Genomic DNA, 27,458 nt, shown 5'->3' on the forward strand with positions numbered 1-27,458 from the left:
CTATCTTCTTTATTTCATATATATCTATCACGTTACAAAAAGTGATATATATATATATATAATAATTTTTTAAAATATTATTCCAAATAAATGCAATAGTTTATGCTAGAAAACACTAGAACTAGTAAAATAAATTTTAGGAAAGAAAAACAAAGAGGTAAAAGTTTGCATGCACTTTGGCATTCTGTTCTTGTGATTCAGAGGCTAACCGTACTGGTTATACATCAAGGACTCTGTTATAATATAAACACCTCCGAATCATAATTCATACTTACATTCCAGTTCCCTTGTTTTTTTTTTTTTTTTAATTGCGGTTCATGCAATGCAGGGGAGTTAGCAGGAAGTTCTTGATGCAAATGAAAGATTTAGTACTTGATGACCTTTTCTTCTTCTTCTTTTTAATTTCATTGCCTATAGGAGTTAAGCCTTGAGAATTATAAATAATGCCAAAAAGTTTACAAATTAAAGGTTATTCTAGGTTGCAATTAATAATATTTTTCCCATTTAATTAAGAAAAAATAATTAATCGGAGTTTGTACTCCATTTTTTTTTTTTCCGTTTGGACTCTAAACCTATGGTCATCAATTTATTTTTATAAACAAAAATAAACCTCCCATGCAACACTTATTTATTTGTATGCACATCAAGATTGAAAGTCTATATGCCGACGTCAGTGCATGATTATACAGAAGATTAATTCAATTGCCATCATTGGACAAAAGGCGTGGAGTGGGCTAAACAGATGGCAAAGACACTGAACTGAGTCCGGTTGTTGATTCAACAAAATACAAATCCATGCCAAGTTGCGAATTTGAACGATGCTTTTAGGAAGAGTTTCTACAGGCCCAATGGGCTAGCCTCTCATCAAAAAAATAATGGGTTAGCCCAATATAAGGCCATTGTATAATTTTTCCTACACCGGCAGTGTAAACCTATTTTACACTGACGGCTTATCATATTGCGCCACCTCATTAATGAAAATTGACAACCTGTTATAACCTGTAAGTATTACCTATTATCAAATAAAAATAGGTTATTCACCTTCTTTTTTGCCTCTTCCTTCTCTTTCTATTGTATTCTGGATTTGCAACCAAATTCCTCCACTAATCAACTCAAAATTGGGATGACAGGTTAGACTTCTTTAATCTCTCTCTCTCTCTCTCTCTCTCTTATATGTATGATGTCTTTTATAAACCCACTTTACCTTAATTTTTACAAAGTGTAAACCCTAATTCAATATTTGTTCAAGAATCGATTTTGTTGTATAAAAGAAAGATGAAATAAATATGTCAAAAAATAAGAAAAATTAACTAAGTTCCTCTTTATATCGCAAAATTATAGTGTAGGTCAATTTCAGCCATGTTAGTGGAAATTCTTATTAAATATGTTTTGAATATTTCAAGAGTGGTAGTTTTTATTGTCATGTTTATTGACAATTGTGTGAAACTTGTGTCTCTAGTTTGGTATTGTGGTTGCATCTTTCAAAAAAACAATCGGTACTGAATGTCCTATGGAACGTGAACTTGGTACTGAATGTCCTATGGAACAAGATCAAGTTGACCATGACGCTGCACATGGATCTATGCCTGAAGATTCTACTAATGAACAGATTGAACCTGGAAAAGATGTGAACTTATATGTTGGAATGGGATTTGAATCATTGGGTGATGCCTTTAAGTGTTACTCTAACTATGCACACAATAAAGGTTTTAGTGTGCGAAGAAATCGTATCACGAAATCAAGGAGCAATAAATCGATAATTGGACAAGAATTTGTTTGTTCCAAAGAAGGATTTCGCTCCAAAAAAAGATTCTAAAGCTGATATGCCACGAGATAAAACAAGACAAGGATGCAAAGCATTGGTGTATGTATCCCAAAAGGAAAAGGGTAAGTGGATTATTGCTAGACTTGGTTTAGAACATAATCATGTACTTGCCTCTCCTTATAGCAAAAAATTTTTACGTTCAAAAAGGAAAAAAAGTGAGGCCCAAAAGAATTTGATTGATATGCTAGACCAATCTGGTGTTCAACCAAGCAAGATTGTCTCTGTTTTAGCAACTCAAGTGGGGGGAATTGGAAATTTGAATTTCACTGATCATGATGTTTGTAACTATTTGAGTACAAAGAGACACAAGGAACTAGAAAAAGGAGATGCACAGTTAATGCTGCAATATTTTCAAAAGTGACAATATGAGAATCCTGGTTTCTTTTATGCAATTCAAGTAGATATAGAGGGTCGTCTTGCTAATTGTTTTTGGGTTGATGCTAAGTCAAGGTCAGTATATAAACACTTTGGTGATATGGTTACATTTGACCCTACATACATGACAAATAAGTATAAGATGCCTTTTGTTCCATTAACTGGAGTTAATCATCATTACCAGTCAATTTTGTTTGGAGGTGCTCTGCTTTGGGATGAAACCGAAGAATCGTTTGTTTGGTTGTTGCAAACTTGGTTAGAAGCAATGTTTGGGTGCCCTCCTAAAACTGTCATTACAGACCAAGACACTGCAATAACAAATACTGTTGCTAGAGTTTTACCTCATAGTACACATCATTTTTGTATGTGGCATATTGAGAAAAAATTTCCAGAGACACTTAGCCATATTTATCACCAAAACAATGATTTCAAGTATCATTTCTCAAAATGCATTCATGACACTATTACTCCAGAAGAGTTTGAAATGGCTTGGACTGAGTTAATTGAGAAGTACAAGTTGCAAAATAACACATGGATACAAAAGGTATATTCAATTCATGAAAGATGGGTTCCTGCTTTTGTGCGTGCTAGTTTTTGTGCAGGTATGTACCTTATTCTTTCTTGGTTAAAAAAATAAAATTTGACATACACTTTTAAATCTTAGTATAGTGATAATTAAATTTTTTTGATTATATAATTATCTACTTTTGTGTAATTGCTACTGTTTTGTCCAGGTATGTCAACTACTCAAAGAAGTGAAAGTATGAATAAGTTTTTCAAAGACTATCTGAATTCTAGCACAGCTATGAGTAAATTTGTGACTCAATATGATAGGGCTATTAAGGCAAGGTATGATAAAGAAAAAGAAAAAAATTTTAACACAAAGAATACGAAACCAATTTTGAAAACTCTGTACCCTATGGAAACTGAAGCAGCCAAACTGTATACACGAAAAATCTTCAGAATATTTCAAGCTAAATTACTGGAATCCCAGAAATATGTTTATGAGAAAATAACTATGAAAGATGGAGTTTACAAATATAGGGTACATGAGCGTCAAAAGGAATTTCCTCATATATTGTAATTCTAAATATTATTGAACAAAAAGTTGAGTGCTCTTGTCACAAGTTTGAATTTGTGGGGATTCTTTGTAATCATGCGCTGATGGTGTTTATAAAGAAACAAATTCATTCACTTCCAGTGCATTATTTGTTGGATCGTTGGACAATGAGTGCTATTTGTGGACGAGATGAGAGGGATTTTTCTGAAAAACTTCACCAAGCTGAGCCGCTAACAAATTCAAGCATGTGGTTTAATGATATAATGGTTCGTTTACTTGGCATTTCAGAGAAAGCTTCAAGATCTGCAAAACACCACAGGTTTGTATAGTACCTCTACTTTTTTTTTTTTTAAATGACATTGAAAATTTTAACCTGATTTGACACCATACTCAATATTGCAGAGTTGCACTTCAAGGGTTGCAAGCATTGTCTGACAAACTTGATGATTTACCCTACGAAAATGAGCAAGACAGTAGTTTATCTATTTCTCAAGTTGACTCACATTCTGAAATTCATGACCTCACTCAAGGTCAAACATCTCAAAGAGTATAACTCTATTCAACCTCGTAACAGTTGCATCAAAAGGCCGTCCTCGCACCTTACGGATGAAGGGTGGTTTAGAAAAGTCTCGTAAAAGCAATAAATGCTCTTGTTGCAAAGAGAAGGGGCACAATAGAAGTACGTGTTCCAAATTAAAGAATTGAGTGGACTGTTAACAACAATAAATGCACTTGTTTGGAGCCTGATAGTTTGATGAATTATCTTTTCATTCATTCACGTGTACTGTTTAGATGTTTAGATTACTTTACTGGAATGATAGATTGTTATCAAATTTGTTTGTCCAAGTTCAGATTACTCAAGTAGAGTGATAGTTTGATATATTTATCTTTTCATTGATACATGTTCACTTGTCCGCTTCAAATATTTGACCAGAATATTTATCCACTTTAAGTGACTTGACCAGAATGTTAGTCTTAATTAGAATGTCATTATATTGTTATATTTATATTCAAAACAGATTTAATAAGAATTCCCACTAATATGGCTGAAATCGACCTACACTACAATTTTGCAATATAAAGAGGAACTTAGTTAATTTTTCTTATTTTTTGACATATTTATTTCATCTTTCTTTTATCCTACAAAATCGATTCTTGAACAAATTTTGAGTTGATCAGTGGAGGAATTTGGTTGCAAATCCAGAATACAATAGAAAGAGAAGAAAGAGGCAGAACAAGAGGTGAATAACCTATTTTTATTTGATAATAAGTAATAGTTACAGGTTATAACAGATTGCCAATTTTCATTAGTGAGATGGCGCAATAAAGTGAGTCGTCCCCGTAAAATATCTATTTTATCAAAAAGTCACCTTGCGCATTCCATCAGTCCGTTCAGAAGCGTATCACATCCACCAATCACAATTTCTTTTTGTCTTAATAATTAATCGCTAATTCATAATTTTTCTGAATTATCCAAAACAAAACTTATCCAAATTTGGCCCTCCTCCCATTCTCTCTCTCTCTTGTTTTCCTCCCTTCCTTTTTATTTTTTTTTCTCTTTTTCTTTTTTCTTCTTTCTGCCGTTTCCTAGGAAATTACTCAATCCCGAATATTCGCATAGGAAAAAGAAATCCCAAATTCCTTTGGAGAATAGAAGCAAAAAAGAAAAAAAAAAATGCTCTTTGCAAATTTCTCCCATTTTTTATTACCTAAATCTTGACGTCCGATGGCACTTCTCGTATCGCCCGAAGTGGCCTCTATCTGCGGCCGGCGTTGTGAAACTCCGGCCAGGGTTCTCTCTTACACCAACCGGAAAAATGTGGTTCCGGTTTCTAACGGTGGAAAGAGAGCCGTTAGGGTTAGGGTTTCTTTGGAGGAGGCTAATGTTTTGAATTTGGGGAGAAATGTGCGTTTGTTATGCGGTGTCGGCCATTTCTCTGCTCCGGTGAAGCAGGCAGTCACTGTGCCGTCTCCGAAGCCGAGCAAGGAGGAGGAGGAGAAGCGAAATTATTATCTGAATACGGGTTATGCTATTCGGACCCTCCGGGAGGAGTTCCCTGCCCTGTTTTATAAGGAACTCACTTTTGATATTTACAGGTTATAATCTTATTTTTCAAATTTGTGTTTCTGATTTTATCGTGTTAGACGTGATTGTCCTTTTTGGTTGGTTTAAGATTTTTGGGTATAATCCTTATTGTATCGAGATCTGTGCATTTTAATTTATGGCTATTGAGTTAGAATGGAGGATTTCGTCTGGCCTCTAATTTGATTATGTAATATTGTTAGTCCAATGGAATGATTTACCAAGCTACTTAGTATTAAGACGAGAGCAGCTCGATCTCTGAGCATATAAGATTGGCTCATCAACAAACAAATCAAGCATGAACAGGATTTAGTTTTCATGAACTATCCAATCTCAGATCGCTCAATAAACTCAAAGCCTGATATGTACGTGTAAATGAATGAAGCTACTTGAGCTCGAGTAAATGTTGCCTTGCTAGAAGCTCATTCAATTTGAGCTCGTTAAATTAGTATCAAACTTGGACTCTATGATATTTTGGTTCGATTAAGTTTGTTAATACCCTTTCAGGCAGTGTTGAATTCTTGAATGCTCTGGCTATTCTGGTGAGTGTAGCATGTGATTATAACTTTTCCTTCTGTCATTTAACTCCAACTGAAAATCCACTTAACTCAACCGTGGTCCTTCTCTATGATCAGGGTCAGCTACATGATTGCCATTGTTCAGCTCAAGTTTCGTGGTTTTTATCCATTTCGTATATATTTGATCAATGAAGACAAACTCGCAAAAATATTACTATGTGATATGTTGACAGGAATTTCATTTGGAAAGTTTCAAGTTCTCTTTGGATCATAATATGTTAGCTATTGTGGTTCCTCCAAAAGATATATTTTCACATAATCTTATCTGATCAATGATGACTTGTTCAGCAGATAAGTTCCATGGATATAGTAAACTACTTGATTGTAACTTCGCGTTGTATGTCAATCTTCTTGTGTGTTGATGAATTACATGATATATCTTGCTTATTTCATGCATAATTGAAGGTCTGATGTAATCTGGCTCTGCAAATTGCGAACTTTATCTTGGCTTGTACATCTTTGAACTTCAAATTTTGTTGTAATTGCTTAATTGTTAATTTTTGAGCTATTGTTGATTGCCTCCTTTCTTCTTGTGCATAGGGATGATATAGTGTTTAAGGATCCCCTCAACACATTTGCTGGGATTGAAAACTATAAATCAATATTCTGGGGTTTAAGGTTCCATGGCAGAATATTTTTCAGAGCCTTGTGGATTGACATTATCAGTGTATGGCAGCCTGTGGATAACATGATAATGGTCCGTTGGACTGTTCATGGCATTCCTCGAGTTCCATGGGAGAGCCATGGTCGATTTGATGGTACATCTGAGTACAAACTCGACAAAAATGGGAAGATATACGAGCACCATGTTCACAACATTGCTTTGCACACACCCCCGAAGTTCCGCGTGCTTGCTGTTGAGGAATTGATTTTGTCTGTTGGCTGTCCCTCGACTCCAAAGCCAACTTGTTTTGAGAGCTCATCTTCTTCCATCGGAAATATTGTAGAACCAGTGAAATTCAAAGGAGTCGAGCATTATGTATCTTCCATCTTAACTGGTGTTCGTGGATCTGATTCAGAATGGTTGAGGAAATCTTAAATATGGATGTAGTCCTAGAATTTTGATCAATTTTGTCCGCCTACTCTCTGATGTCTTATATCAGTTTATCTGCTGTGAGTGGAATAATTCAGTTTAGCCATGAGACGGCCAGGGAGTTGAACTCATTATTGGAAACTCAGATTATACCTCATGATGTCTGATCAAACGCTTCTGTGAGCTGCAGCTGCATAGCCTTTGTAATATTATAGCACTTGAGTTGGAGTGGATTCCTGCAGATGTAGCCTCTGGCGCGTATTGTGTGACTGTAAATCTCGTGTATATAGTACAAGAGCGTACTACTTTAGTTGTCTGTTTGTACTAGTTAGTTGTAGAAACATAATGTAAAGTTGGTGTATGACTTTTAAACTGGTATACCTTGATGCTTCCCTCTGAGTATTGATCAACAAGGTCAATCCGACCTATTACTAAAAGGCTAATAGCCTTTGGTTGATTCCTATTCTGTTAAGTATGGTGTTTGTGTTTTAGTTGATTCGTGTTCTGTTGTGTATTGTGTTTTGCACTTCAACAAGATGGTGAATTTGCTATATGAAGTAAACATCAAGGATTCTCGTTGTGATTCAAAGAAGGATGAATTAATCACATTGTCTATGGTGGAAAATGATATGAATATTGAGTTTCAAAAGCTTGCTGTTAATCTGAAAAAGGACCGAAACCATATAAAGAAGCTTTGCGGAATTGTCACCACGTGGGCTATCGCAACAACGAACAATTAGGACTGCACTGATTATGGCCCTGGACATCAATCTTAGTTCACTCTGATTGTAAAACTCTAGTTACCGGAGGCAAGGAATCTCCTATTTAGATGTCATGGTAGAAGATATTCTACACCTAACTAGGCCCTTTTGGGTATGTTCACTTGATATTTACTGGGAAAGAATATAATTGCATTGGTTATGGTTTGGCGACATTTGCCGTTAACCAAGTTAATGATGCAGGTGGAAGTCATATTTTCCTGTGTGGCTTACGAAAGAAGCACATAGTTGATTCTCTGGCATTATATATATAAAATCTAGACCACCGAATCCTATATCCAAGAATCCAATGATCTTGCATTCACGTCATTCAGACAGATCACTAATCCTATGCTTCCAACGTGGAATTCAAGTCTTATACCTTGCAACTGAAACATGACAAATTGCTATACTCTAATGCCCCGTGCTCTATACCTTGGGCTGGTAGTCACCCCCAAGCTCTTAAGGCTTTGGTAAGGGTTTGGCGGGGTGGGAGGCAAGGGTTCTCACCAAAATGCCACTCTTGTGGCTCTGCTTCAAATCCAGACGGGTGCGTAGTGCACTTGTCTGGTCCGGTGGTGGTTCTATTTTCATCGGTCTTCCGTAGGTTCAGTTGAACTTCCTCGCAATTAGAGTAAGAGTAGGAGTAGGAGTAGAAATGACATTTGACCAAAAAAAAAAAAGCCCCGTGCCTACTTATACAAGTTGGCTTTGTACTAGCCTATTTTATCTTGGGCAAACATCGCAATGCTGGAGATTTCACCCATCCCGCAAGATTCCAATTACGAGGGATGCATAGCTACGGCAACCATTGATATAAACCTTGAAAGAACCCACCTCAATAGTTAGATGACATCAAGAATTAGTCTTAATCGATTTGAGTGGCCTTCAAACCAAACGTAAGACAACTTTTTTTTTTCTTTTTGATTTGGGGGAGGGGGTAGGGGTAGGTGGGAAGAAGACGAGGTAAAATGCATTTTCCAAATGAGAGGAAAAGAAAATGGGAAGAGGGTTAAAGAGGTGATTTCTGGTAGGTATCTGAACCGACCTGGATCAGTCCTCTCTCAAGTGAGGTGTTATGAATTCGCTTGTCCGAAGTGAGTGGCGGGGCTTCTCTCCTGGGATCACTCCGACGACTAAGTCAGCATATTGAGAGAACAAGAAAAAATAAGAGCGGGTATGAATTGTTGCGAGTGAATAGAGGGTATTTATAGGGCAGGAGTGGAGGACAGGACGGTGGGCTTATGCTAGTAGGACCCACGTCTTGTCCCTTACGGCTCTGTCCCGCACCAGGAGGTCTGACTCTGACACTGTAGCAGTATGGACATGCTGACGATGAGTCCTGTGCAGTAGTCATTAAGAGCATTTGGTGTTTTTCAGATAAAACACTGGTTCCGTATTGTCAGGTAGGTTGACATCACCAGCGTGCAGCCGAAGTGGAATGCCTAAGGTACAGATGTCATTTATGCCGTAGACCAGAGATCTGGCCAGGCCCAGGGATCATGTTTAAGAGATATCATCTCGGCCTGTATGACGGACGAAGCAAGATGACCTCGGCCTTGACGGTGGCCGAGGTGAGCATCCTCAAGGGTCAAATTTAAAATTGGTTGTGAGACTGACAAGTGATAACTGGGTCGCAGAGACAGTTAGTTTAATATCCATCCCTCCTCGGTCCACCATCTTTCCACTGGTGGAGTCTGGGTGGCCTGTGGATCTCTGCTCGGTTCAACCATATGTTCCATGTTATCTTCCCACCGTAACAATAAATACTATTGTACTACACATGCACAAAAATTTAAGGACAAGTGCATCATACGTGGTAAACTGATTCAAGTCCAATTTTGATTATTTTGTGAATGCGTTAATTTCACTTAGCTCCATTGAGGTTTGAAAAATTAAATTATACCTCCTGTTCTTGATTTGACAGTTTTAGTAACAAAATCTTAAAATAATATCAACTTTATCAAAATTTTAAATAAATATCCAAAAAATGCTCGTGTAATGAATTTTAATTTATTTCTTTATACAATTATAAGATTATCTAGTGTAATTATAAGAAAAATATGCCAAAATTTTCATATCTATACATACTATTTGATAAACAACTGTAATAATAATTTTATCACTATGATATGATACTTCTGATGGTATTTTATTATAGATTTAGATTTATGAGATAGAAAAAAAAGTTAAAATAATTAATTTAGAGTTTATAAATTTTTCGAGTAGTGAGATTATTATAATTTAGTAGTGGTTTTGGACTATTTCTTTTTTATTTATTATTAATTTTAATACCAAAAAATAGAAACAAATATTAGCAAAAAATATTGGATTACATGTAAAGTTAGCTCATAAAAAAAAAATCACCAGCTCGACATTTTGTTACAATAGAAACTAGAGGTAATAGCATTGTTCTATAATTTTATTGGCAAAAGATTAAAATAAAAATGAATAAGAAGGAAAAAGAATGAAAAAATAATTTTAAAAGTCATTCTAAGTACAAGTTTACCAAATATGAGAATTTCATTAAAATATTTAAGAGTAATATTATCATTTTAAATGATAGAAGAGGTATGTGTAATTTTAAAAATCTCAAGGGAGCTAAATGAATTTGTTAAAAGTCTCAAGGGAGGTTTATGAAATTATCCCTTCGTGAAATTATATTTGTTTGTCTCTTGTTTAAGAAGTCTTGATGTTCGCACTAAGTTTGCAACTTCAAAAAATTAAAAATTGTTGATTCAATACTCCTTTCCCCTTTCCTTATTGGTTTTTAAAATCTACCTTCCCCTTCTAAAAAAGAAATATAAAAATTTCAAATCATATAGTATCTATCAAATTCAAAGTTTAGAAGTTATCACGCAAGAAATTCGACGCGGGCATCTTCATTTTGAAAGTTAAATAATAATGCTATTTTATAAAATAAAAAAAAAGCTATGTGAAGATAAAATTTTAAAATATATAAAAGAATTTCGTATTAATATAAATTTGTATCAATGTATTTTACGTTAAAACTCCTAAACAGATTGAAAGATACTAAAAAATGCACAAAAGTACTTTAAGAAACATCCAAAATTAAAGCACACTAAACAAATACATAATCACCATCTCTCTAACTCTTTCATATTCTCACCATTTTTCCCACCCTGCAGCTCTATTCGTAATTACCTCCTACACCACCTTTCCATTTATCCTGTATAATAACCCCTTATATTTCTTGTCATTAATTGGCTAATAGCACTCTATCCTACCCATTCCCATAGCTAGGGCTGCACACGACTCGAGCCGCTCGCGAGCCACTCGAGTCGAAACTCGACTCGAGTTCGGTCAAATTCGAGCTCGAGTCGAACTCGAGCGGCTCGTTTATGAATCGAGTCGAATTCAAGCCATATAAGCTTAGGCTCATTAGCTCGTCGAGCGGCTCAACGAGCTTTATGAAATTATAAAAATACTCCTATTAATATAACAAATTACTAAAAATACCCCTATTAACCTTCACAGTTTCCTTCATCTCTCCCGCATCTCTAATCTAATTACTTCTCCTGCATCTCTCTTTCTTCTTTCCTTCACATTTTCTCAAACAAACCCTAGCCACCGCCGCCACGAGTGCACCACACTGACCACAGCCACCACCGCCACCTTTCAGGCCTCAATAAAAAATCTAACACTTCAGGGTTACGAATTCAGAGAAACCTTCTTCTTCTCGAAGCAATTCAACTTCCTCCTCGGCGCAGCTGTATTCGGACCCATCAACGACTTCCTCCCTTCGGACGGATCGGCTAGGGCTTCAAAGCGTCCTTCTTCCTCCCTTCAGACGAATCATCTGTATTCGGCGCGTCTTAACTAGGGCTGCAAACCGTCCTTCTTCCTTTCAGATGGATCGGCGGCTAACGACTGCTAACGACTGGGATTTGGGATTTCATTTGGGTTGTTCGGCGTTCGGCTAATTCCTACGTTGCATCTGGGATTTCATTTGAGTCGCAGCTTCACTTGTGGTAATTCTGACTTTTAATCTGATATTTTGTTTGGGTTAAATTTTCAAATTTCATTTTGATAACATTGGTTGAATTGACATTTATGGTGTCCAGTCTTTTGCATGATTTCTTTGGCTTGGATAATATTTGCTTATTTGCTGTGCCAAAAAAAAAAGGAAAAATGATATGGCCCTTTTTGTGGAGTAGAATATGTACTTATTTGTGTAAAAAAACTTGCCGATAACACCTGTATGTTTAATGTAACTTTGTTGGCCTACTTTATTAGGATTTTGTGGTAGTAAAAGGTGCATGGTTTTATAATAGAATGATTGGCATATGTTGTTATTGGACATGAGGTTGGCTTCTTGCATAGTACGGTTAAGGTTTGGACTTGTAAGAAATTCTTAAGGTTGACAATTTAACAAAGTGGTAGTTTGTTATCTTTTGCAAAAGAGCAAATTTAATTGCTAGATCTTAGCTCAAGTGGCTATGACAAATGAGTTTGTCTATTTTTTTGATTTACTATGAGGTGCTCTGTTTTCTTTTCAAATTCCTAATGGTATAGTACAGTGATGAGTTGTTGCGCTTGTTTCAGTTAAATCTCACTCTACTAGTTTGTAATATGCAAGTACAAAGAAAATTGATGCAGATGCAGATGTTCTTCCTTGCCATTTAGAGGCTCTTTTATCAAGTTAAGCGAATTGCATCAGATTGGCTACTACTGATGTACTCCTCCTGATGTAAATTGAATATGCTACTACCTTGATTTAAGTTGAATCAGATTGGCTCGTGTGATTGTGCTCCTTCTGATGTACTTGTTTTTAAATATGTTTCTGTAGATTGGCTCACATAATACTTCAAACTTATCCAAGTTCAATATGTTTCTGTTGCTTATCAGAGGAAGAGAAGAAGTTCATGACTTCAATGATTGTGCTTAGTTTGTACTTTGTAGTTCAATATGTTTTGTAGCTTTTGGTTGTTATTTACTTATTTTCTGATATTGAACTTTGTGACCGAGAATGTTGAACTTGTATGAAGTGCTAGGCATTTAAATTCTAGACTTTTATGTGGCATGTATTTCTAAATTTATGATTGTATTTAGTGAAATTTTTGTAAGCCTTTTTTGATTATGATCATGTGAAAAATTATGGTCAATTGTAGCCATGAATTGTAAGCTATGATTATGCTCAGAATTCGGTTAGGAATAAGTTGATAAAATGATGTTTTTGTTATATTTAATTTCAAAAATTCGAGCTTTTCGAGCTGCTAACGAGTCAAAAAATCGAGCTCACGATTCGAGCTTCTCGCAAGCCAGAAATCGAGCTTCAACTCGCGAGCCTTATCTAGTCGAGCTCGAGTTTAGTTTTTTTAAGTCGAGTCGAGCTCGAGCTTAATTCTCTAGGCTCGTCGACCTCGAGTTCGAACTCGAGCCCACCTATTTTTTAAGTCGAGTTTGGCTCGATAAGTCCAAAACTCGATTCGACTCGACTCGTTTGCAGCCCTATCCATAGCCTTATTCATGTCTTATTCTATCATTCTTTCTCTCATATATCTTGTAGCTAAAACTTTGTCTTGATTATAGTGTGCCCTTCCCCAATTTTATGGTCATACGTTTTAACCTTTTCGTTGTTCACAACTCGCTTTCTCATATTCAAGCTTTTTTTTACCAAATCAAAAGATGGAATTTTGATTATAGAGAAAATTTGAATTTCAAGTGTAAATTTTGTGAAATTTTTACTACTTCTTGATATTTTTCTATGAACAAACATTCCAAAATGGTTTTTAAATAAATATTTGTAGTAAAAAAAACTTTTAAAAAAAGGCTTCTTCCAAAAAATAACCATCAAAGGACCCATTTCTTTATTTATATATGTATATGCATTTTTGTTTATATGTACTTTTTAATGCATTTGTGTTATATGAATATCTAGTTTTTTGGATGATATTTATAATAAGTTTAGGTTAAGTGCAATTAAATAGTAAATATATATATATATATGTATCCAGATAAAATGTTTGATGAACATGTTTGGTCGAGTCACTTGAATTGCCTAGCATTGTGCATAACAAACTTGGAGTAATCCTGTATATTAAAAGTAAAACACGCGTTAGTATCTAGATAAGACAACGAAATCCGCGTTCAGCTAATTTCTTTACTATCAATTGTAAAGGATAACATGCATATGCACAACAACTAACAATTTGAAATGAAAGGATTTTAAGAAACAATTAACGATTTTAAGGGCTCGTTTGGAGTTGCGGTAGCTGATTAAAAGATACTTCTCTAGTAGAATTTTTAATAAAAATACATATCAAATGTTTAATGTTATGAAACAACTAAAATGTGGATGTCCCTTTGTATTCTCAAGATAATTAATTCATGATTTATTGTTACATTATGTATAAAAGTTACAATCCATAAATCTATTCATGTAGTGGATAAACCATTTCATAAGTTTCTTCATATTCTTGTAGTAGTGGGTGTTAAATTAGATTAATGTACATTTAATCTTGTAGTACCTATATATAGAGGTACATTGACACCCTTTATGAGAACTTTTGTATTAGTTGGAATAATAAGATAATTACTCTCTATTTCTCTATTTTTTTCTCCAAAATCTCTAATATTTCACTTGATATTATAGTAGTTTATTTTATTAATTTTACAACACGTTATCAGCACGAGTCTCTACTTTTGAATAAAAGGTAAAAACGGATGCTTTATTTTGAGTAAAAGTGAAACACGAGATTCTGCCCATATTTTTTCCGCCAACATCTGTCTATTTATTGAGGTAAATTTCTAACCTATAAATTTATTTCAATTTATTATGATTAACCTTTGAATGATTGTAAAATACAAGTGTCTACTACTGAGCAACTACTAAACAAGAACAGATACTTTTTGACATCTTTGAGGTAATATTTCATCTTTTAATTCTACTTATTTATCTTTAGAATTATTTGTTATAAATACTTATATTCTGATGCATTGAGTTTTGGAAATGCTATTATAGAAAATCAATTATGCTTGAGGATCCACTTATTCTTTGAAATACTTAAAGAAAAAGATGGTCATTATTTCAAAGCCTGATATGATAAATTTACTTATGGTTGCAAGTACATAATTATGCTATGTTTAGAATTATTTTTTAGTTGAAAATAATATTTTCTACATATTTCTTAAATATGCTCTTGTAGTAGCAATATTGAGAGAAAATTTGAGAAGTATTTTGTACTTATTGCATACTAGTTCTAGTCCATTCGCAGAAGTAAATGCGACTAAATTTCAATTTATTAGTTATAATTACTGCCATGATTATGATTTTGGTAAATATATATTTTACCATGACAAAAGAAAAAGTTACCACTTAAAGTGGGATAATAATGATGAGGACAAGAAAATAAGGATCCTGAAGATAAATGTCTCGAAGTACATATGAGGAATCAAAATTATAATAGCATTTTCACATGGTCAATTTCTTTAAACACTCTGAAGGTGTATGATGTTTGATTTAATTTATAATAGTAATTGACTTTTTTTGCTGAAGAAAAAATGGATGTTAAATATTTGGAATCACATGATTATGATAATGATATTTGTCCCATAAGAATTATGGTGACAATAATATGTATCTTATTAATAAGTGTTACTATATACACTATATTCCAATGAGAGGGACAAACATAATCAGTTGTAGTGTTTAAGTGATTAAAAACTCCAGAAGAGTCACTACTATATTTTTCCCTGTAAGAGAAAAGTTTATCATAAATAAAGCACTACATTTTACCATGTCTCGAAAAATTTATTGAATTTGAATATCCATTGAAATGGATATCAAATTGAGACATTAAATGAGACAATAATAGAGATTATGTTTAGAAATCAAATGAGATAAAGGTTAATTATATCATAATAACCATTTGAGAGAGAAATGATTATCGATATAGTTGTCTTCATTCTCATTTGATTTATAATTATCACCTGCAGTAAATCAGAAGTTTACTGATCCCAATGGATATATGATTTGACAAAAGTGAGAATATTTGAGAGCCGACAAGTATTTATACATACCCCTTTATATTATATATGACTCTAAAAGAAATTTAAAATTTATGTCGGGTATAAATCACCTTTTATTATTAAATATCGTAAAATATTGATGAGTGATTTATTGAATGATTTATTTATTTTGATGAACTACGATTTCCGACATTAGAGGGAAGAAAAAATCAATCGAAAAAAAATCACCTGAAAAATTGAATTTCCTCGATTCTCATACAAAATAATGTGAACTAGAAGTTCAAGAAATTCTTCATGTGTGGAAAGTTATATTTATTGACTCCAGAAGAGTCATTAAATCAACTATTCTTGCAGGAAATACTTTGGTTAAAATTGATGTCCCTGAAGGACATGCACAAGTGCTACAAATAAATTTAAGGCCGACCTACCTAAATAAGGTATAAATTGATTTCGAATAACTCCGGAGATTAAATAAATGTCATGAGAAAATTCAATCTCTTGAAAAGGTCGCTCCTGAAGAGCCAACTCCTGAAGAGAATGAAATCATAGAAAATTTAATTGGACCCTAATAAAATGTAACACTTTATATTATAGAAGTTGATGAGGATTATGAATCTAAATCAATTGATAAATGTCGGTATAAAAATGACTGGCCAAAATAGAAAGATGTGATCTAATCTGAATTACACTCACTGGTTAAAAGAAAAGTTTTGGACTTGTAGTCCAAACACTTAAAGGTGTAATGCCAGTAGGATATAAACGGGTATTTGTGATAAAGAGAAATGAGAAAAAAGAAATTGTGAGATATAAAGCAAAACTTGTAGCTCAAGAATTTTCACAAAGTTTTAGATTTGATTATGATGAAACGTATTCACCTGTAGTGGATGCTATCACATTTAGATATCTTATGAGTTTTGTAGTACATGAAAAATTAGATATGCGTCTAATGAATGTCGTTACTGCATATTTATATGAAAATCTTGAAAATGATATTTATATGAGAATTTCCGAAGGATTCAACATGCCTAAAGCATGCAAATCAAATCCTAAAGATATTTATTCTATTAAATTACAAATGTCTTTGTATGGCCTCAAACAATCTAGGCGTATGTGGTATAACCGCCTCAATGAATGTCTAACTAAAGAAGGTTATACCAATGATCCAATATGTCCATATGTTTTTATCAAGAAAAATGGATTAAATTTTGTGATAATTATTGTATATGTTGATGATCTAAATTTGATTGAAACTTCTGAAGAGATTCAAAATAATGTTGAATATTTGAAAAAGGATTTTGAGATCAAGAATTTTGAAAAAACAAAATTCTACGTTGATTTACAAATTGAGCATTTGAAAAGTGAAATTTTTGTCCACCAAACTACTTATATCCGAAAGGTATTAAAGCGATTTTATATGGATAAGACACATATTAAGTACTCCAATGGTTGTCAGATCATTAGATCCTAATAAATATCCTTTTAGACCGCGAGAGGAAAATGAAGAGATACTTTGTTCTGAAGTACCATATCTTAGTGCAATTGGCGAAGAATATTGGAATGTGACGATTAAAATATCTCAAATGATATTTGCATCATGGGAAGAAATTAATATACAGGAACAGTGTACTCTTTTTCCTTCACCAGGGTTTTTGTCCCGATAGATTTTTCCCTAGTAAGGTTTTAACGAGACATATTCTTTGTGTAATGGACATCCAAGAGGGAGTGTTATGAAACAACTAAAATGTGGATGTCCTTTTGTATTCTCAAGATGATTAATTCATGATTTATAGCTATATTATGTATAGAAATTACAATCCATAAATCTATTCATGTAGTGGAAAAACCGTTTCATAAGTTTTTTCATATTCTTATAGTAGTGGATGTTTAATAGAATTAATGTACCTTTAATCTTGTAGTACCTATATATAGAGGTATATTGACACCCTTTGCGAGAATTTTTGTATTGGTTGGAATAATAAGATAATTACTCTCTATTTCTCTATTTATTTCTTTAATATCTCCAATATTTTACTTGATATTATAGTGGTTTATTTTATTAGTTTTACAACATTTAAATATTTTTAAATATATTGTTTGGAGATATAGTTCAATAAGTACTTATAGTATTGGATAGTATGTAATTTCAAATTTTTTTAAAAGTATTTATCTCTTCATTTGGTGCGTAATATATGATAAAATGATTAAATTTGATGTTTTATTTTTAAATCACCAAAACTACTCTAAAAGCACTAAATTTGAGTTTTCACTAAAAGTACTTTTAACACAAAAAACTATATTCCTAATTTTCTGGAATAATATTTACCAAACACTTTAAAAGTACTTTTAATACTTAAAAATATATTTTTTTTTATCAAAATAACCTCAATTTCAAACGGGTCTTAAATATGAAAAGTAATTGTAGGAGTCGAGAGGAATATATTTTATAAATTAAATTAAATGTAAAATGCTAAAGAAAAGAAATTGGGAGTTTGAAGTTGTGAGGAAACTTGTTCCGAAAACCTTCTCAAATTTACATAGAATCCACTTTACTTTGATCTATTAATAATAATCTAAGAAGATGGTTTAATTAGTTGAGCACCTGAGCTAATTAATAGTAGTCTTTTTTTGGTTGGGATGGATACTTTAGTAATATTACATAAACAAACACAGACGTCATTTTCACTTGGAAATAACTCCAAAGCTCATCATAACAACGAGACTAAGAGAGAAATTCGCACTTCCCGGGGGTTTGCTTCCACTACACACACTCATAAATTCTTCCCACCACCAAAATCAAATGCTACCAAACCAACCTTAACCGAAAAATCTAACTATTAGTACAAACCAATCCACCGCCCTTTTAAAAAAAAAAAAAAAAAGAAAAAAGAAAGCCACACTGCTATATATATACACATACTGACATCATCGGCATTAATATTCAAATCTAAATGTTCTTAGGGTCTCTGCAGGAGTCCTATTTGATCTCCCACCTGAAATTCGTTACTTGCTGTGGCAGTGTTTGACTAAAAATTGAAAAAAAAAAAAAAAAGAAATATAGAAGAAGATGGAACTGGAGCAAATTGGGGCGGAGAAGCCCCGGCCGATGACCTACGATGAGGCGTCAATGGAGCGTAGCAAGAGCTTCGTCAAGGCTTTACAGGTCCACGGATTTATGGTTTTTCCTTTTTTATTTGGGATTATTTAGTATCATTGATTCTAGATAGTTCCCAAACAGATCTGGTTTTATGCATGCACATTAAGTTGTTCGCAAAGACTTGGAGTTGATTCTTCTTGTAGGTAGTTGACTTTTACGTTTGATAATCTTTGTCTGGTTTTTTGATTGAAAGTAAGCTCAAATGGAGGTAATGCAACAAAGGCCGTTGGAGTTTTGAGCTTTCCACCTGCAATTTGTCGTTTTTAATTTAGAAATTTTGTTTTGGTTCTTTGGTTGATTATTTAGCCCCTGGGAATCAATTGGGTTATTTATTACACGGCATTCTGATTGAACTATTAGATATTAAAGTGCGGATTTTGCTTTCAGGACTAGGTCTGTTGGTCTCAACCTTTAGTATAATGTGTCTTTGGCATCATGGGACATATTTGCTAAACTACCGAACTCTAAAGATGAGAACTATAGCTCAGTTAGTAGCATTTTGATAGAGCTGATTTCCCATGTCTTGATTACTAAAGCCCTGACAGGCCTTGGAAGTAGATGTTACGTAGTTGGAGTTTGGTTTAATAGCTTAACTGTATTAGGAGTATTTACCTGAAATCAAATAGTGCCATTTTGGAGTACTCTTTTCCTTTTTCTTTTTTTTGGCTCGACATGTCTTTTTTTTTTTAAAAAAATAAATAAAGAGCTTACTATGTCCAATGCTATATGGAGCAGTCACCAAATGATAACTTGCGTTGGGTGCTTGTTTAGACCATACATTCATCTTATGATTTGTCTTAATATAACTTCATTGGTTGTCTTGATATGTCTTTTTCAAGTTGATTCTTCTGCATAATTTGGCTGATCATGTTGTGTCTTTTTGCAAGGCATGTTATACCTGACTATGGTTTTGCTGTTCTGGCTATTGCAGGAACTCAAAAACCTGAGGCCTCAACTATATTCTGCTGCAGAATATTGTGAAAAGTCTTATTTTCATAGTGAGCAGAAGCAAATGTATGATACATTGCTGCTATCAAATTGCCATTGCAACTCCATTGTGGTTTATTTTAATTGAAGCCCTTCATGCTTTTCAGATTTCATGTATTTTGTAGTTCATATGTGAAAGTCTCTTTGAGCTTACGAAAAAAGGAAAAATAATAATCACTTGCTAGTGTAAGTTCTTTTCAAGATTTAGCCAAAGATTCTTCCTATGGCATCATGTCTGAGTGCTTTTTTTTTCTATGAAATAAATTTGACTTCTGCATCAGGGTACTGGATAACCTGAAAGATTATGCTGTACGAGCTCTTGTGAATGCTGTTGATCACTTGGGGACTGTTGCTTATAAATTGACTGACCTCCTTGATCAACATGCCATGGATATTTCATCAATGGAGCTAAAAATCACATGTATAAATCAGGTAAAATTTTATTCCCATGCTTGTGAATTAGCTACTTTAAGAGAACTGTGATATCATAGAGGCTGATTTTAGTCTTCTTTTTAAAAAAAAATATTAATTTATTCTGTAAGCAACTTCTTACATGCCAAACATTCACGGAGAAAGAAGGCCTCAGGCAGCAGCAGTTATTAGCAATCATTCCAAGGCATCACAAGCATTACACTTTGCCAAGTACGAATAGTCACAATTAAGTTTACCAAATAATGATCATGATTAAGTACTCAAGAAACACTTACCATTTTCTACAATTTAAATCCATTCTGTTTGCTTGTTGTATGTTTGTTCTCCTGTTGGTTTCTTCGGTAGATGCTGTTAACAAAAAGGTACACTTCAGCCCACAAATTCAGATGGATCCGAGACAACAAGTTCATGTAAAACCGCATCTTTATCCTTCAGGTAGCTGTTTTCTAGGTTAGCAATGTTCATTCTCAGCTGGGCCTTTGAGAACAATTTTTTGGTTATTAATCACATTCAACTTCAGGTACACCTGCGGCAAAAACTCTTTCGTGGCATTTAGCTTCAGAAACCAAGTCTTCCTTGAAAGGAACTCATCGAGCATCTTTAAGGTTAGTCTGTGGAGTTCATCTTGTAATCAGGCCAAAAATTGGCTACCGTGCATCGAATTTCCAACTGATGATTTCATTGGAGATTAAATGGTATTTGCTTAATCTGCAGTTCTGAGGACTCAAAAAGTTCTGGGAAAAGTTCCATTGGGTTCAATTTGTTAGGTATGCGAAGCATCCAGCAAAAATTACTCTTTGCAGACATTACATCTTCCATTAGATAAATGCATTGCTATTGTTTCCTCTCTGTTTTAGCAGATGCTGAACAGAGTGGCAGGATAAAGTCTCCAAAACCTCATTCTCAATTGCCGAGTGTGGGACCTGCTTCAACTGTAGCTATAAAAACGCTAGGCATCTTACGGCTGGTAATTGAGGAAATCCATGGAGCTTAACACTTTTCTTTGAGTGGATATTTTATTATCTTATGGGATTGGAGCTTTTGAATTCCTGGCATGCTTGAACTTCTATGACTACTGCAGATGTTCTTGGTTATTGTTGAGCAAGTCCTTTTGCTTCATTCTTTCCATAAATCATAATTTTTGGGCTTAATATGCCTAAGCCCTGTGGCATGGGCAATTAGTAGCAATGTAGACAAATCTGTTTACTAATGGTTAATCTAATGACTCTATTGCAGGATGCCGTGGAAGGCTCAAAACCTATGACTCCATTTAGATCTTTTGGTAACACAACTCGGCAGGAGATTGTTCGGGTGCCTGCTCGGAGCAAGAGTGTACTATCGGCCTTCTTTGTCAAGCAGAAGACGCAGAAACTGAAGGCCAGTGCTATGTCATAAATTTGTACATAAGGAGTTAAAATGAAGTATACAAACCACAGGAAGTTGTGCATCATCTCCTATACTTCATGGTGATTGGGTTCCCCCCTGACCATTTATTGACTAACCAGACCATTTACCTTTTGTCGTCCAAACCTTTGTTTCAAGCTGAAAGGTGTATATTTTTAGGAGGGAAATGTTGATTTTCTGCTTAGCAAGCAAATGGCCCGGAACGATCGTTGTATACCTGATGCTTGCAGATTAATGAAGCTTGGTGCTGAATGCTGCACGGTGGCTTGCGAATAATCTCTGTTATCTTCCATATTCACACGCATTCTTTTTGTCCCTTGTTAGTTGTCCTTGTTATTTGGAAGACTAAAGTTACCGATGTTACAGTGGATCATATCTTACGGGAGAAATATGAAAAGCTGCTTAAAGACACTGAATGTTGAGCAAATTTGAACACTTCGACGTCTTGTTTGGTTTTCTGTATTTCGATTTTGCAAACTTGACACGGAATTTAGGCCCCTGAAGTTGTGTCGGGGTTGAACGGCCTCTGCTGGTTTGAAGATTTGTTTGGATGCAACTCATGTCTAGCATTTACAGTTCTTGTTGGGACTTGTTATTCGCTGATTAAAATAGAGAAAAGGGAAAGGCAAAAAGGTCAAATGTAGTCAATAAATTCCAACTATTGCAGGTCCATAACAGGGGAAAAGGAAAAACTTCTGAACGAATAATCATGAATTCAAACCATTGCCCGCACATTAGTCCCCCTTCCTTTGTCAAAGAGCATCATTTATTTCCAATCAGTCGTTAAATGTGGTTCGGTAGGTTTCAAATGAGCTAGGGTCCCAAAAATCCGAGAAATAAGAGATTTTATGATCATTAATTCATGTTGAGTTCTTTTCTAATGGGATATTCGGAGACTGAGGAAGAGGAGGAACTTATCTTTATAGGGGACTTACAAAATGGAGATGCAGTTAAGGTTGATACTCGCTTCGCTTCTATAGTAATGTAACATGCTTGTCTTCTCATCCAATTTTTTTTTTTTTTTTTTTTTTTGATAAGTGGAAGATTTTGAATTCAGGCTAATAATTTTTTTTAGTGTACTACTCAACTAAATACTCCTACATCTTGTTTTTCTGGGCATCCAAGTGCTTTGTTCATCAGGTATTACTATAGAACAGGTGTTGGCGCATAATAAAATCCAAAGAACCCACCTGGTAGAAAGTAAGTAATTGGCATTTGGTCGTGTTATTAGACTTGGTTGAGCCAATTAGGGGTGCCAACCGGTTGGGTTTGAATTCTGACCCGACTCAGATCCGATAAATTTTTCTGTATTTGGGTTAAAAATAATTCTAATACCCGAATCCGGATCCGGATCCGGACCCGTTTACTCTAATAAAAAAAGGGGTGAAATATGGAATATAGGATTCGTTCTGTATTCGACTCGGATCCAAACAATATATTAATAATTATAAAATATAAATATTTATAAATACATTCTTTTACCAAATTAACAATTTAGTAATGACTTTGTAGATTGATTTGTGACTAGTTTCGGATTGACTATTGCAAGTTATTTGTGATTTAACTTTGTAATTTGATTTGTTTAAGTTTGGAGATTGAATTTGTAATTGGTTTTGAATTTAATTTTAAATATTTAAATTTGGACCTTTTAGACCCGGAATCGATCCTGACCCGTCGGATATACGGGTCTTGTCCGGATCTACAGCATAAAAAAGGGTTTAAGTCCGGAATTTTTAATTCAAGCCCGAGTCCGACCCGTTGACACCCCTAGAGCCAATATAATTACTGGCTGTTCGGTATAAACTTAGATGAGATGCATCTAGCCATCCCAATTTACCATGAAGAGGCAAGCTTACAAAATAAGTACTAGTTGTGTCTGGAAGGAGAGGAGGCTGGCCCAAGAGTTAGATGGACGGGCCGCTACTAGTCGGGCCTTAAGATGCAGAGAGCTAAGAACACTTATCAAAGCCCTGTTTATGTCGGAACCGGGAAACGATTCCTCCCTCCCTTCCCAGCGCTTTTCCAGATTCTCCCAATCTCCACTTCCTTCATTGCTAGAGAATTGAGATCTGTCTTTTGATCATTGCATTCTTCAGAGAAATTATAAAGGAAAAAATAACAGAAAAACCTCAAATTCTTGGCCCTGTAATCCTTCCTTTGTCTATCAACAGAAACCAAAATAGAAATCAAGCATTGAAATCAAGCATAAAAATGTCATCTTTTCTGCACCAAAGGCCACTTCACAACATTCTCACAGACCAGTATCCATTATCCCCTCGATCTCCCCAAAATTCTCAAAAACCCAGCATTCTTTTCAACCGCACTTCTCTCGTCCTCCTCCTTTCTCTCCTCATAGTACTTGGTATCCTCTACCCCTGGATTCAAATCCCACAAGGAGGCCTCTTTAGCAGCAGCATTAGTAGTTCCCGCAGCGGTAATCCTAACTTTTCTGAATCAAAGTGGCGTGCCTACACGCTCTCTGAGGCAGCTGCCAATGTGGCAAAGAACAATACTCTTATTGTTTGTGCCGTCAGTGAGGCTTATTTGCCATTCTTGAACAACTGGTTGATTAGTATTGTCAGGCAGAAGCACCATGATCAAGTGCTGGTGATTGCAGAGGATTATCCGACGTTGTTTAAGGTCAATCAGAAGTGGCCTGGCCATGCTGTGCTCATCCCTCCTGCACTGGAATCTCAAGCTGCTCATAAGTTTGGTTCTCAGGTTGTATACTTTATCCACTGTTGGGATGATTTTGACCTTAAATTTTTCCTCTTAATGTTGGGTTTTTTAGATTTTTGGATTTGGAAGTTGTTTTTGAAATTTGATCTTGAGGTGTTAAATTATACTAGTATTTCTTGAGATAGGAACTAATTTATTAGTAATCCCTATTGAATTAATTTGACACTGCACTGTCTAACTGATTTCCCATTTTGAAGTAACCGTGTGAGTTCTACTTCACAGGGGTTCTTCAATTTTACATCGAGAAGGCCCCGCCATCTGCTGCAAATTTTGGAGCTTGGCTATAATGTTATGTACAATGATGTTGATATGGTTTGGTTAGCAGATCCATTTCCTCATCTGCAAGGGAAGCATGATGTGTACTTCACTGATGACATGGCTGCTGTAAGTGTCCTGAAAAGTGATGTTGTATCCCATTCCAATAAATTATTAGGTTTTGATCAAAACCACGGGAATAATACATCATTTGTCAACATTAATGGGTTTGGCAAGAATCTGCTGAAGAATGCATGATAATTTTCTCTAAATATCATCTCACTCTTAAGAAGTTTTTAGCACCTGGTAAGTATAATGGAACTGCTGCTCTATTTAAAGAAGTTCATTAATCCAAACTGTTTAACAATTTCCTGGAATTTGGAATTCCTTTGGATTCTAAATTCTCTTAGTTCGTTATAAGTCAATTAGGTGTTATGTTTACAATGAATAAATGGCTCGTGTTGAAATTTTTATGATTTATCTTTATTTCCTCATTGCAAAGAACAACTTAAATTTCCTTGCTGAAGACTATATTTCCTAAAATGTTGTTTACTATCATAAAGTAAATGTTATGACTTCAAATTTATGTCAAAAGAACATATGCTAAAACAACGTAGGAACGGGTATATGTTAAGTCTGGAGAAGTACGTATGTATACCATAGTGAAGTTGGACATTTAATTATCTGTGATTTTGCATAACTCCTGACATTGTATGTTAACATTCCAGAGCATGATTATTAAATTTGTTTGGTCAAAATCTAGTCCTGCTTGCAGACGATCAAGAGCTATGCAAAACTAATTCTTGCTTCTGCTTTTAGCAGGTTGTGTATTATGTTCTTGATAAGATATGACAAATTACAGTTTTCTGCTATTCTCTATGTTTCTTGAACAGGTGAAACCTCTGAACCATTCTCATGATTTGCCACCTCCAGGAAAAAAAGGTCGTACTTACATCTGTAGCTGTATGATTTTTCTGCGACCCACTGGTGGAGCAAAACTAGTCATGAAGAAGTGGATTGAAGAGCTTCAGGCTCAGCCATGGTCCAATGCCAAAAAAGCCAACGACCAGCCTGCATTCAACTGGGCACTGAACAAAACTGCTGGACAGGTATGGGCTCCTTGTTGATTTTGGCCCCTCCTTGGATGACCTATTAGGCACTCATGTGCAGAAGAAAATAACATTTATGAGTCAAAATTACCAGCATTCCATTTTATTCAGTATCGGAAACCTTTGCACACCAGAAGCATATTGATCAAAACACAATTATAGTTGAATTATGCCTGAGTTAGACACATGCACACGCATATTGTCTGGCCAGGAGATTTCAGCTTGAACCCCTTGCCTGGACCAGTTGAGGTACGAAAGTGCCTCTTTGACATGTTCTTTGATGTTTTGGCCTTAGCTTACTCCCGTTTTGGACTTGTTTTTGTTTTAGCTTTATTTACATAGTTCATTGTACTTTGACGATGATGTTTGCTGCACCTTTAATCTATGAATGCTTCGATTTTTAAATATTTGCAGTGGATGGTTTTCATTGGACGTGTTATATTGACGTTAATAACTCGGGCTTTGTCACTGCTTATCGACTGGGGAAACAACTGACTCTCTGTTTTAAAATAACTGCAGGTAGACTTGTATTTGCTTCCTCAGGCTGCATTCCCAACAGGCGGTTTGTACTTCAAGAACCCGACATGGGTACAGGAAACTAAGGGAATGCATGTCATTATTCACAATAACTATATTACTGGTTTTGAAAAGAAGATAAAGCGATTTCGTGATTATGGTCTCTGGTTGGTAGATGATCATTCCTTGGAGTCACCGCTTGGGAGATTATGATGTGATTTGAGGATTGTGCTTGTTGGCAAGGGATAAGCTCAAATTGTTTATACCCATCTCCTTCAACAACAACCCGGATGGTACATTTCAGCTAACTTGCAGTTAGCCCTTTATTGCAGTTAGCCCTTTACTGCAGCTAACTTGCAGTAAACAGCACCGGCGGCTCTCAGATTGTCTTCCATGCAAGTTTGAGAATTACTACGCATAATGAAGCACAGGCGCTCGCCTAATGTTTCCTAGCGGGTCGATGATTCTTAATTTCTTGTCCAGAGGAATTGTTTGCAGTTTTGTTTTCTACTAGTCATGACTCAGGTTAACTCGCTCGTGCTATATACCTGTAACTTTCAAAGATGATGCTGTATCCAAAAAGGATGACTTAATTACAGCAATATGTTAAAGGTACTGTGAAATACTGCAATTACTGGCAATTTTTTCTTATTTGATGACTTAATTTTCCAGTACGATAACTAAATTCTGTCCGGTTCATATATCCTTACGTTTCTCGAAATTATAAAAAAAAAAACTCCATCAATCCGAATTTCAATTTCAATGATAAGGGAAGGGAATGGAATGATATAAAATTAAAAACTAATAAGAACAGCAAGCCAACGAACGAAAAAATACTTCAACTGCGTCTGCCGGGAGTCGAACCCGGGTCTATTGCTTGGAAGGCAATTATCCTAACCGTTGGACTACAAACGCTGGTTGTGAAAGGCGCTGAACATTGTTTTCCTACTATTAAGGCAGATAGTGTCGGCACGTCCACTACACCAAAATATCCTTCCATCACAGTATTTATTCTGACCGACTGCACTCCCAGATGATGATGAATGTCTTGTGCCAACAAAACCAGTAAGAATTTTTTTAACAAAACAAAAAAGACAATAAGAAAATTACATCCTCTTTCTTTTGGAATACATACTTGAGACAAATATTTGACCAACA

At 34.9% G+C, this 27,458-nt stretch overlaps 3 protein-coding genes, 1 long non-coding RNA gene, 1 other non-coding gene and 1 pseudogene across 6 annotated transcripts; 5 read left to right on the forward strand and 1 right to left on the reverse strand.

Moving 5' to 3' along the window:
• Positions 1–1,035: 1,035 nt before the first annotated feature.
• LOC140035456 (protein FAR1-RELATED SEQUENCE 5-like) lies at positions 1,036–4,098 on the forward strand (annotated as a pseudogene).
• A 633-nt stretch (positions 4,099–4,731) lies between these two features.
• Positions 4,732–7,411, forward strand: LOC113728144 (uncharacterized). Its single transcript, XM_027252673.2, has 2 exons — positions 4,732–5,357; positions 6,462–7,411. Exons 1-2 carry the CDS (start codon positions 4,987–4,989, stop codon positions 6,958–6,960), a joined length of 870 nt encoding a protein of 289 aa, XP_027108474.2. The 5' UTR covers positions 4,732–4,986; the 3' UTR covers positions 6,961–7,411.
• Positions 7,412–10,768: 3,357 nt separating this feature from the next.
• On the forward strand, positions 10,769–12,741 carry LOC113728145 (uncharacterized). Its single transcript, XR_003457979.2, has 2 exons — positions 10,769–11,704; positions 12,279–12,741. It is a non-coding gene; the product is annotated as an uncharacterized lncRNA (long non-coding RNA).
• Positions 12,742–18,439: 5,698 nt separating this feature from the next.
• On the forward strand, positions 18,440–22,116 carry LOC113728146 (protein ABIL1). Of its 2 annotated transcripts, XR_011839682.1 has the most exons (10): positions 18,629–18,864; positions 19,790–19,872; positions 20,127–20,277; positions 20,388–20,487; positions 20,623–20,712; positions 20,798–20,882; positions 20,992–21,044; positions 21,138–21,244; positions 21,514–21,743; positions 21,841–21,957. XR_011839682.1 is itself a non-coding variant. In XM_027252675.2 (9 exons), exons 1-9 carry the CDS (start codon positions 18,769–18,771, stop codon positions 21,670–21,672), a joined length of 924 nt encoding a protein of 307 aa, XP_027108476.2. In that variant the 5' UTR covers positions 18,440–18,768; the 3' UTR covers positions 21,673–22,116. The 2 variants fall into 2 exon arrangements, 1 of the variants encoding a protein (XP_027108476.2); XM_027252675.2 differs by having other exon boundaries at positions 18,440–18,864; positions 21,514–22,116.
• A 1,467-nt stretch (positions 22,117–23,583) lies between these two features.
• On the forward strand, positions 23,584–26,941 carry LOC113728147 (UDP-D-xylose:L-fucose alpha-1,3-D-xylosyltransferase MGP4-like). The gene is made up of 4 exons (XM_027252676.2): positions 23,584–24,402; positions 24,643–24,804; positions 25,569–25,784; positions 26,304–26,941. Exons 1-4 carry the CDS (start codon positions 23,893–23,895, stop codon positions 26,511–26,513), a joined length of 1,098 nt encoding a protein of 365 aa, XP_027108477.1. The 5' UTR covers positions 23,584–23,892; the 3' UTR covers positions 26,514–26,941.
• A 202-nt stretch (positions 26,942–27,143) lies between these two features.
• TRNAG-UCC (transfer RNA glycine (anticodon UCC)) lies at positions 27,144–27,215 on the reverse strand. Its single transcript has one exon. It is a non-coding gene; the product is annotated as a tRNA-Gly (tRNA).
• Between the last annotated feature and the right edge of the window lie 243 nt (positions 27,216–27,458).

Source organism: Coffea arabica, chromosome 2c (genome assembly GCF_036785885.1).
Source record: "Coffea arabica cultivar ET-39 chromosome 2c, Coffea Arabica ET-39 HiFi, whole genome shotgun sequence".
NCBI lineage: Eukaryota > Viridiplantae > Streptophyta > Magnoliopsida > Gentianales > Rubiaceae > Coffea > Coffea arabica.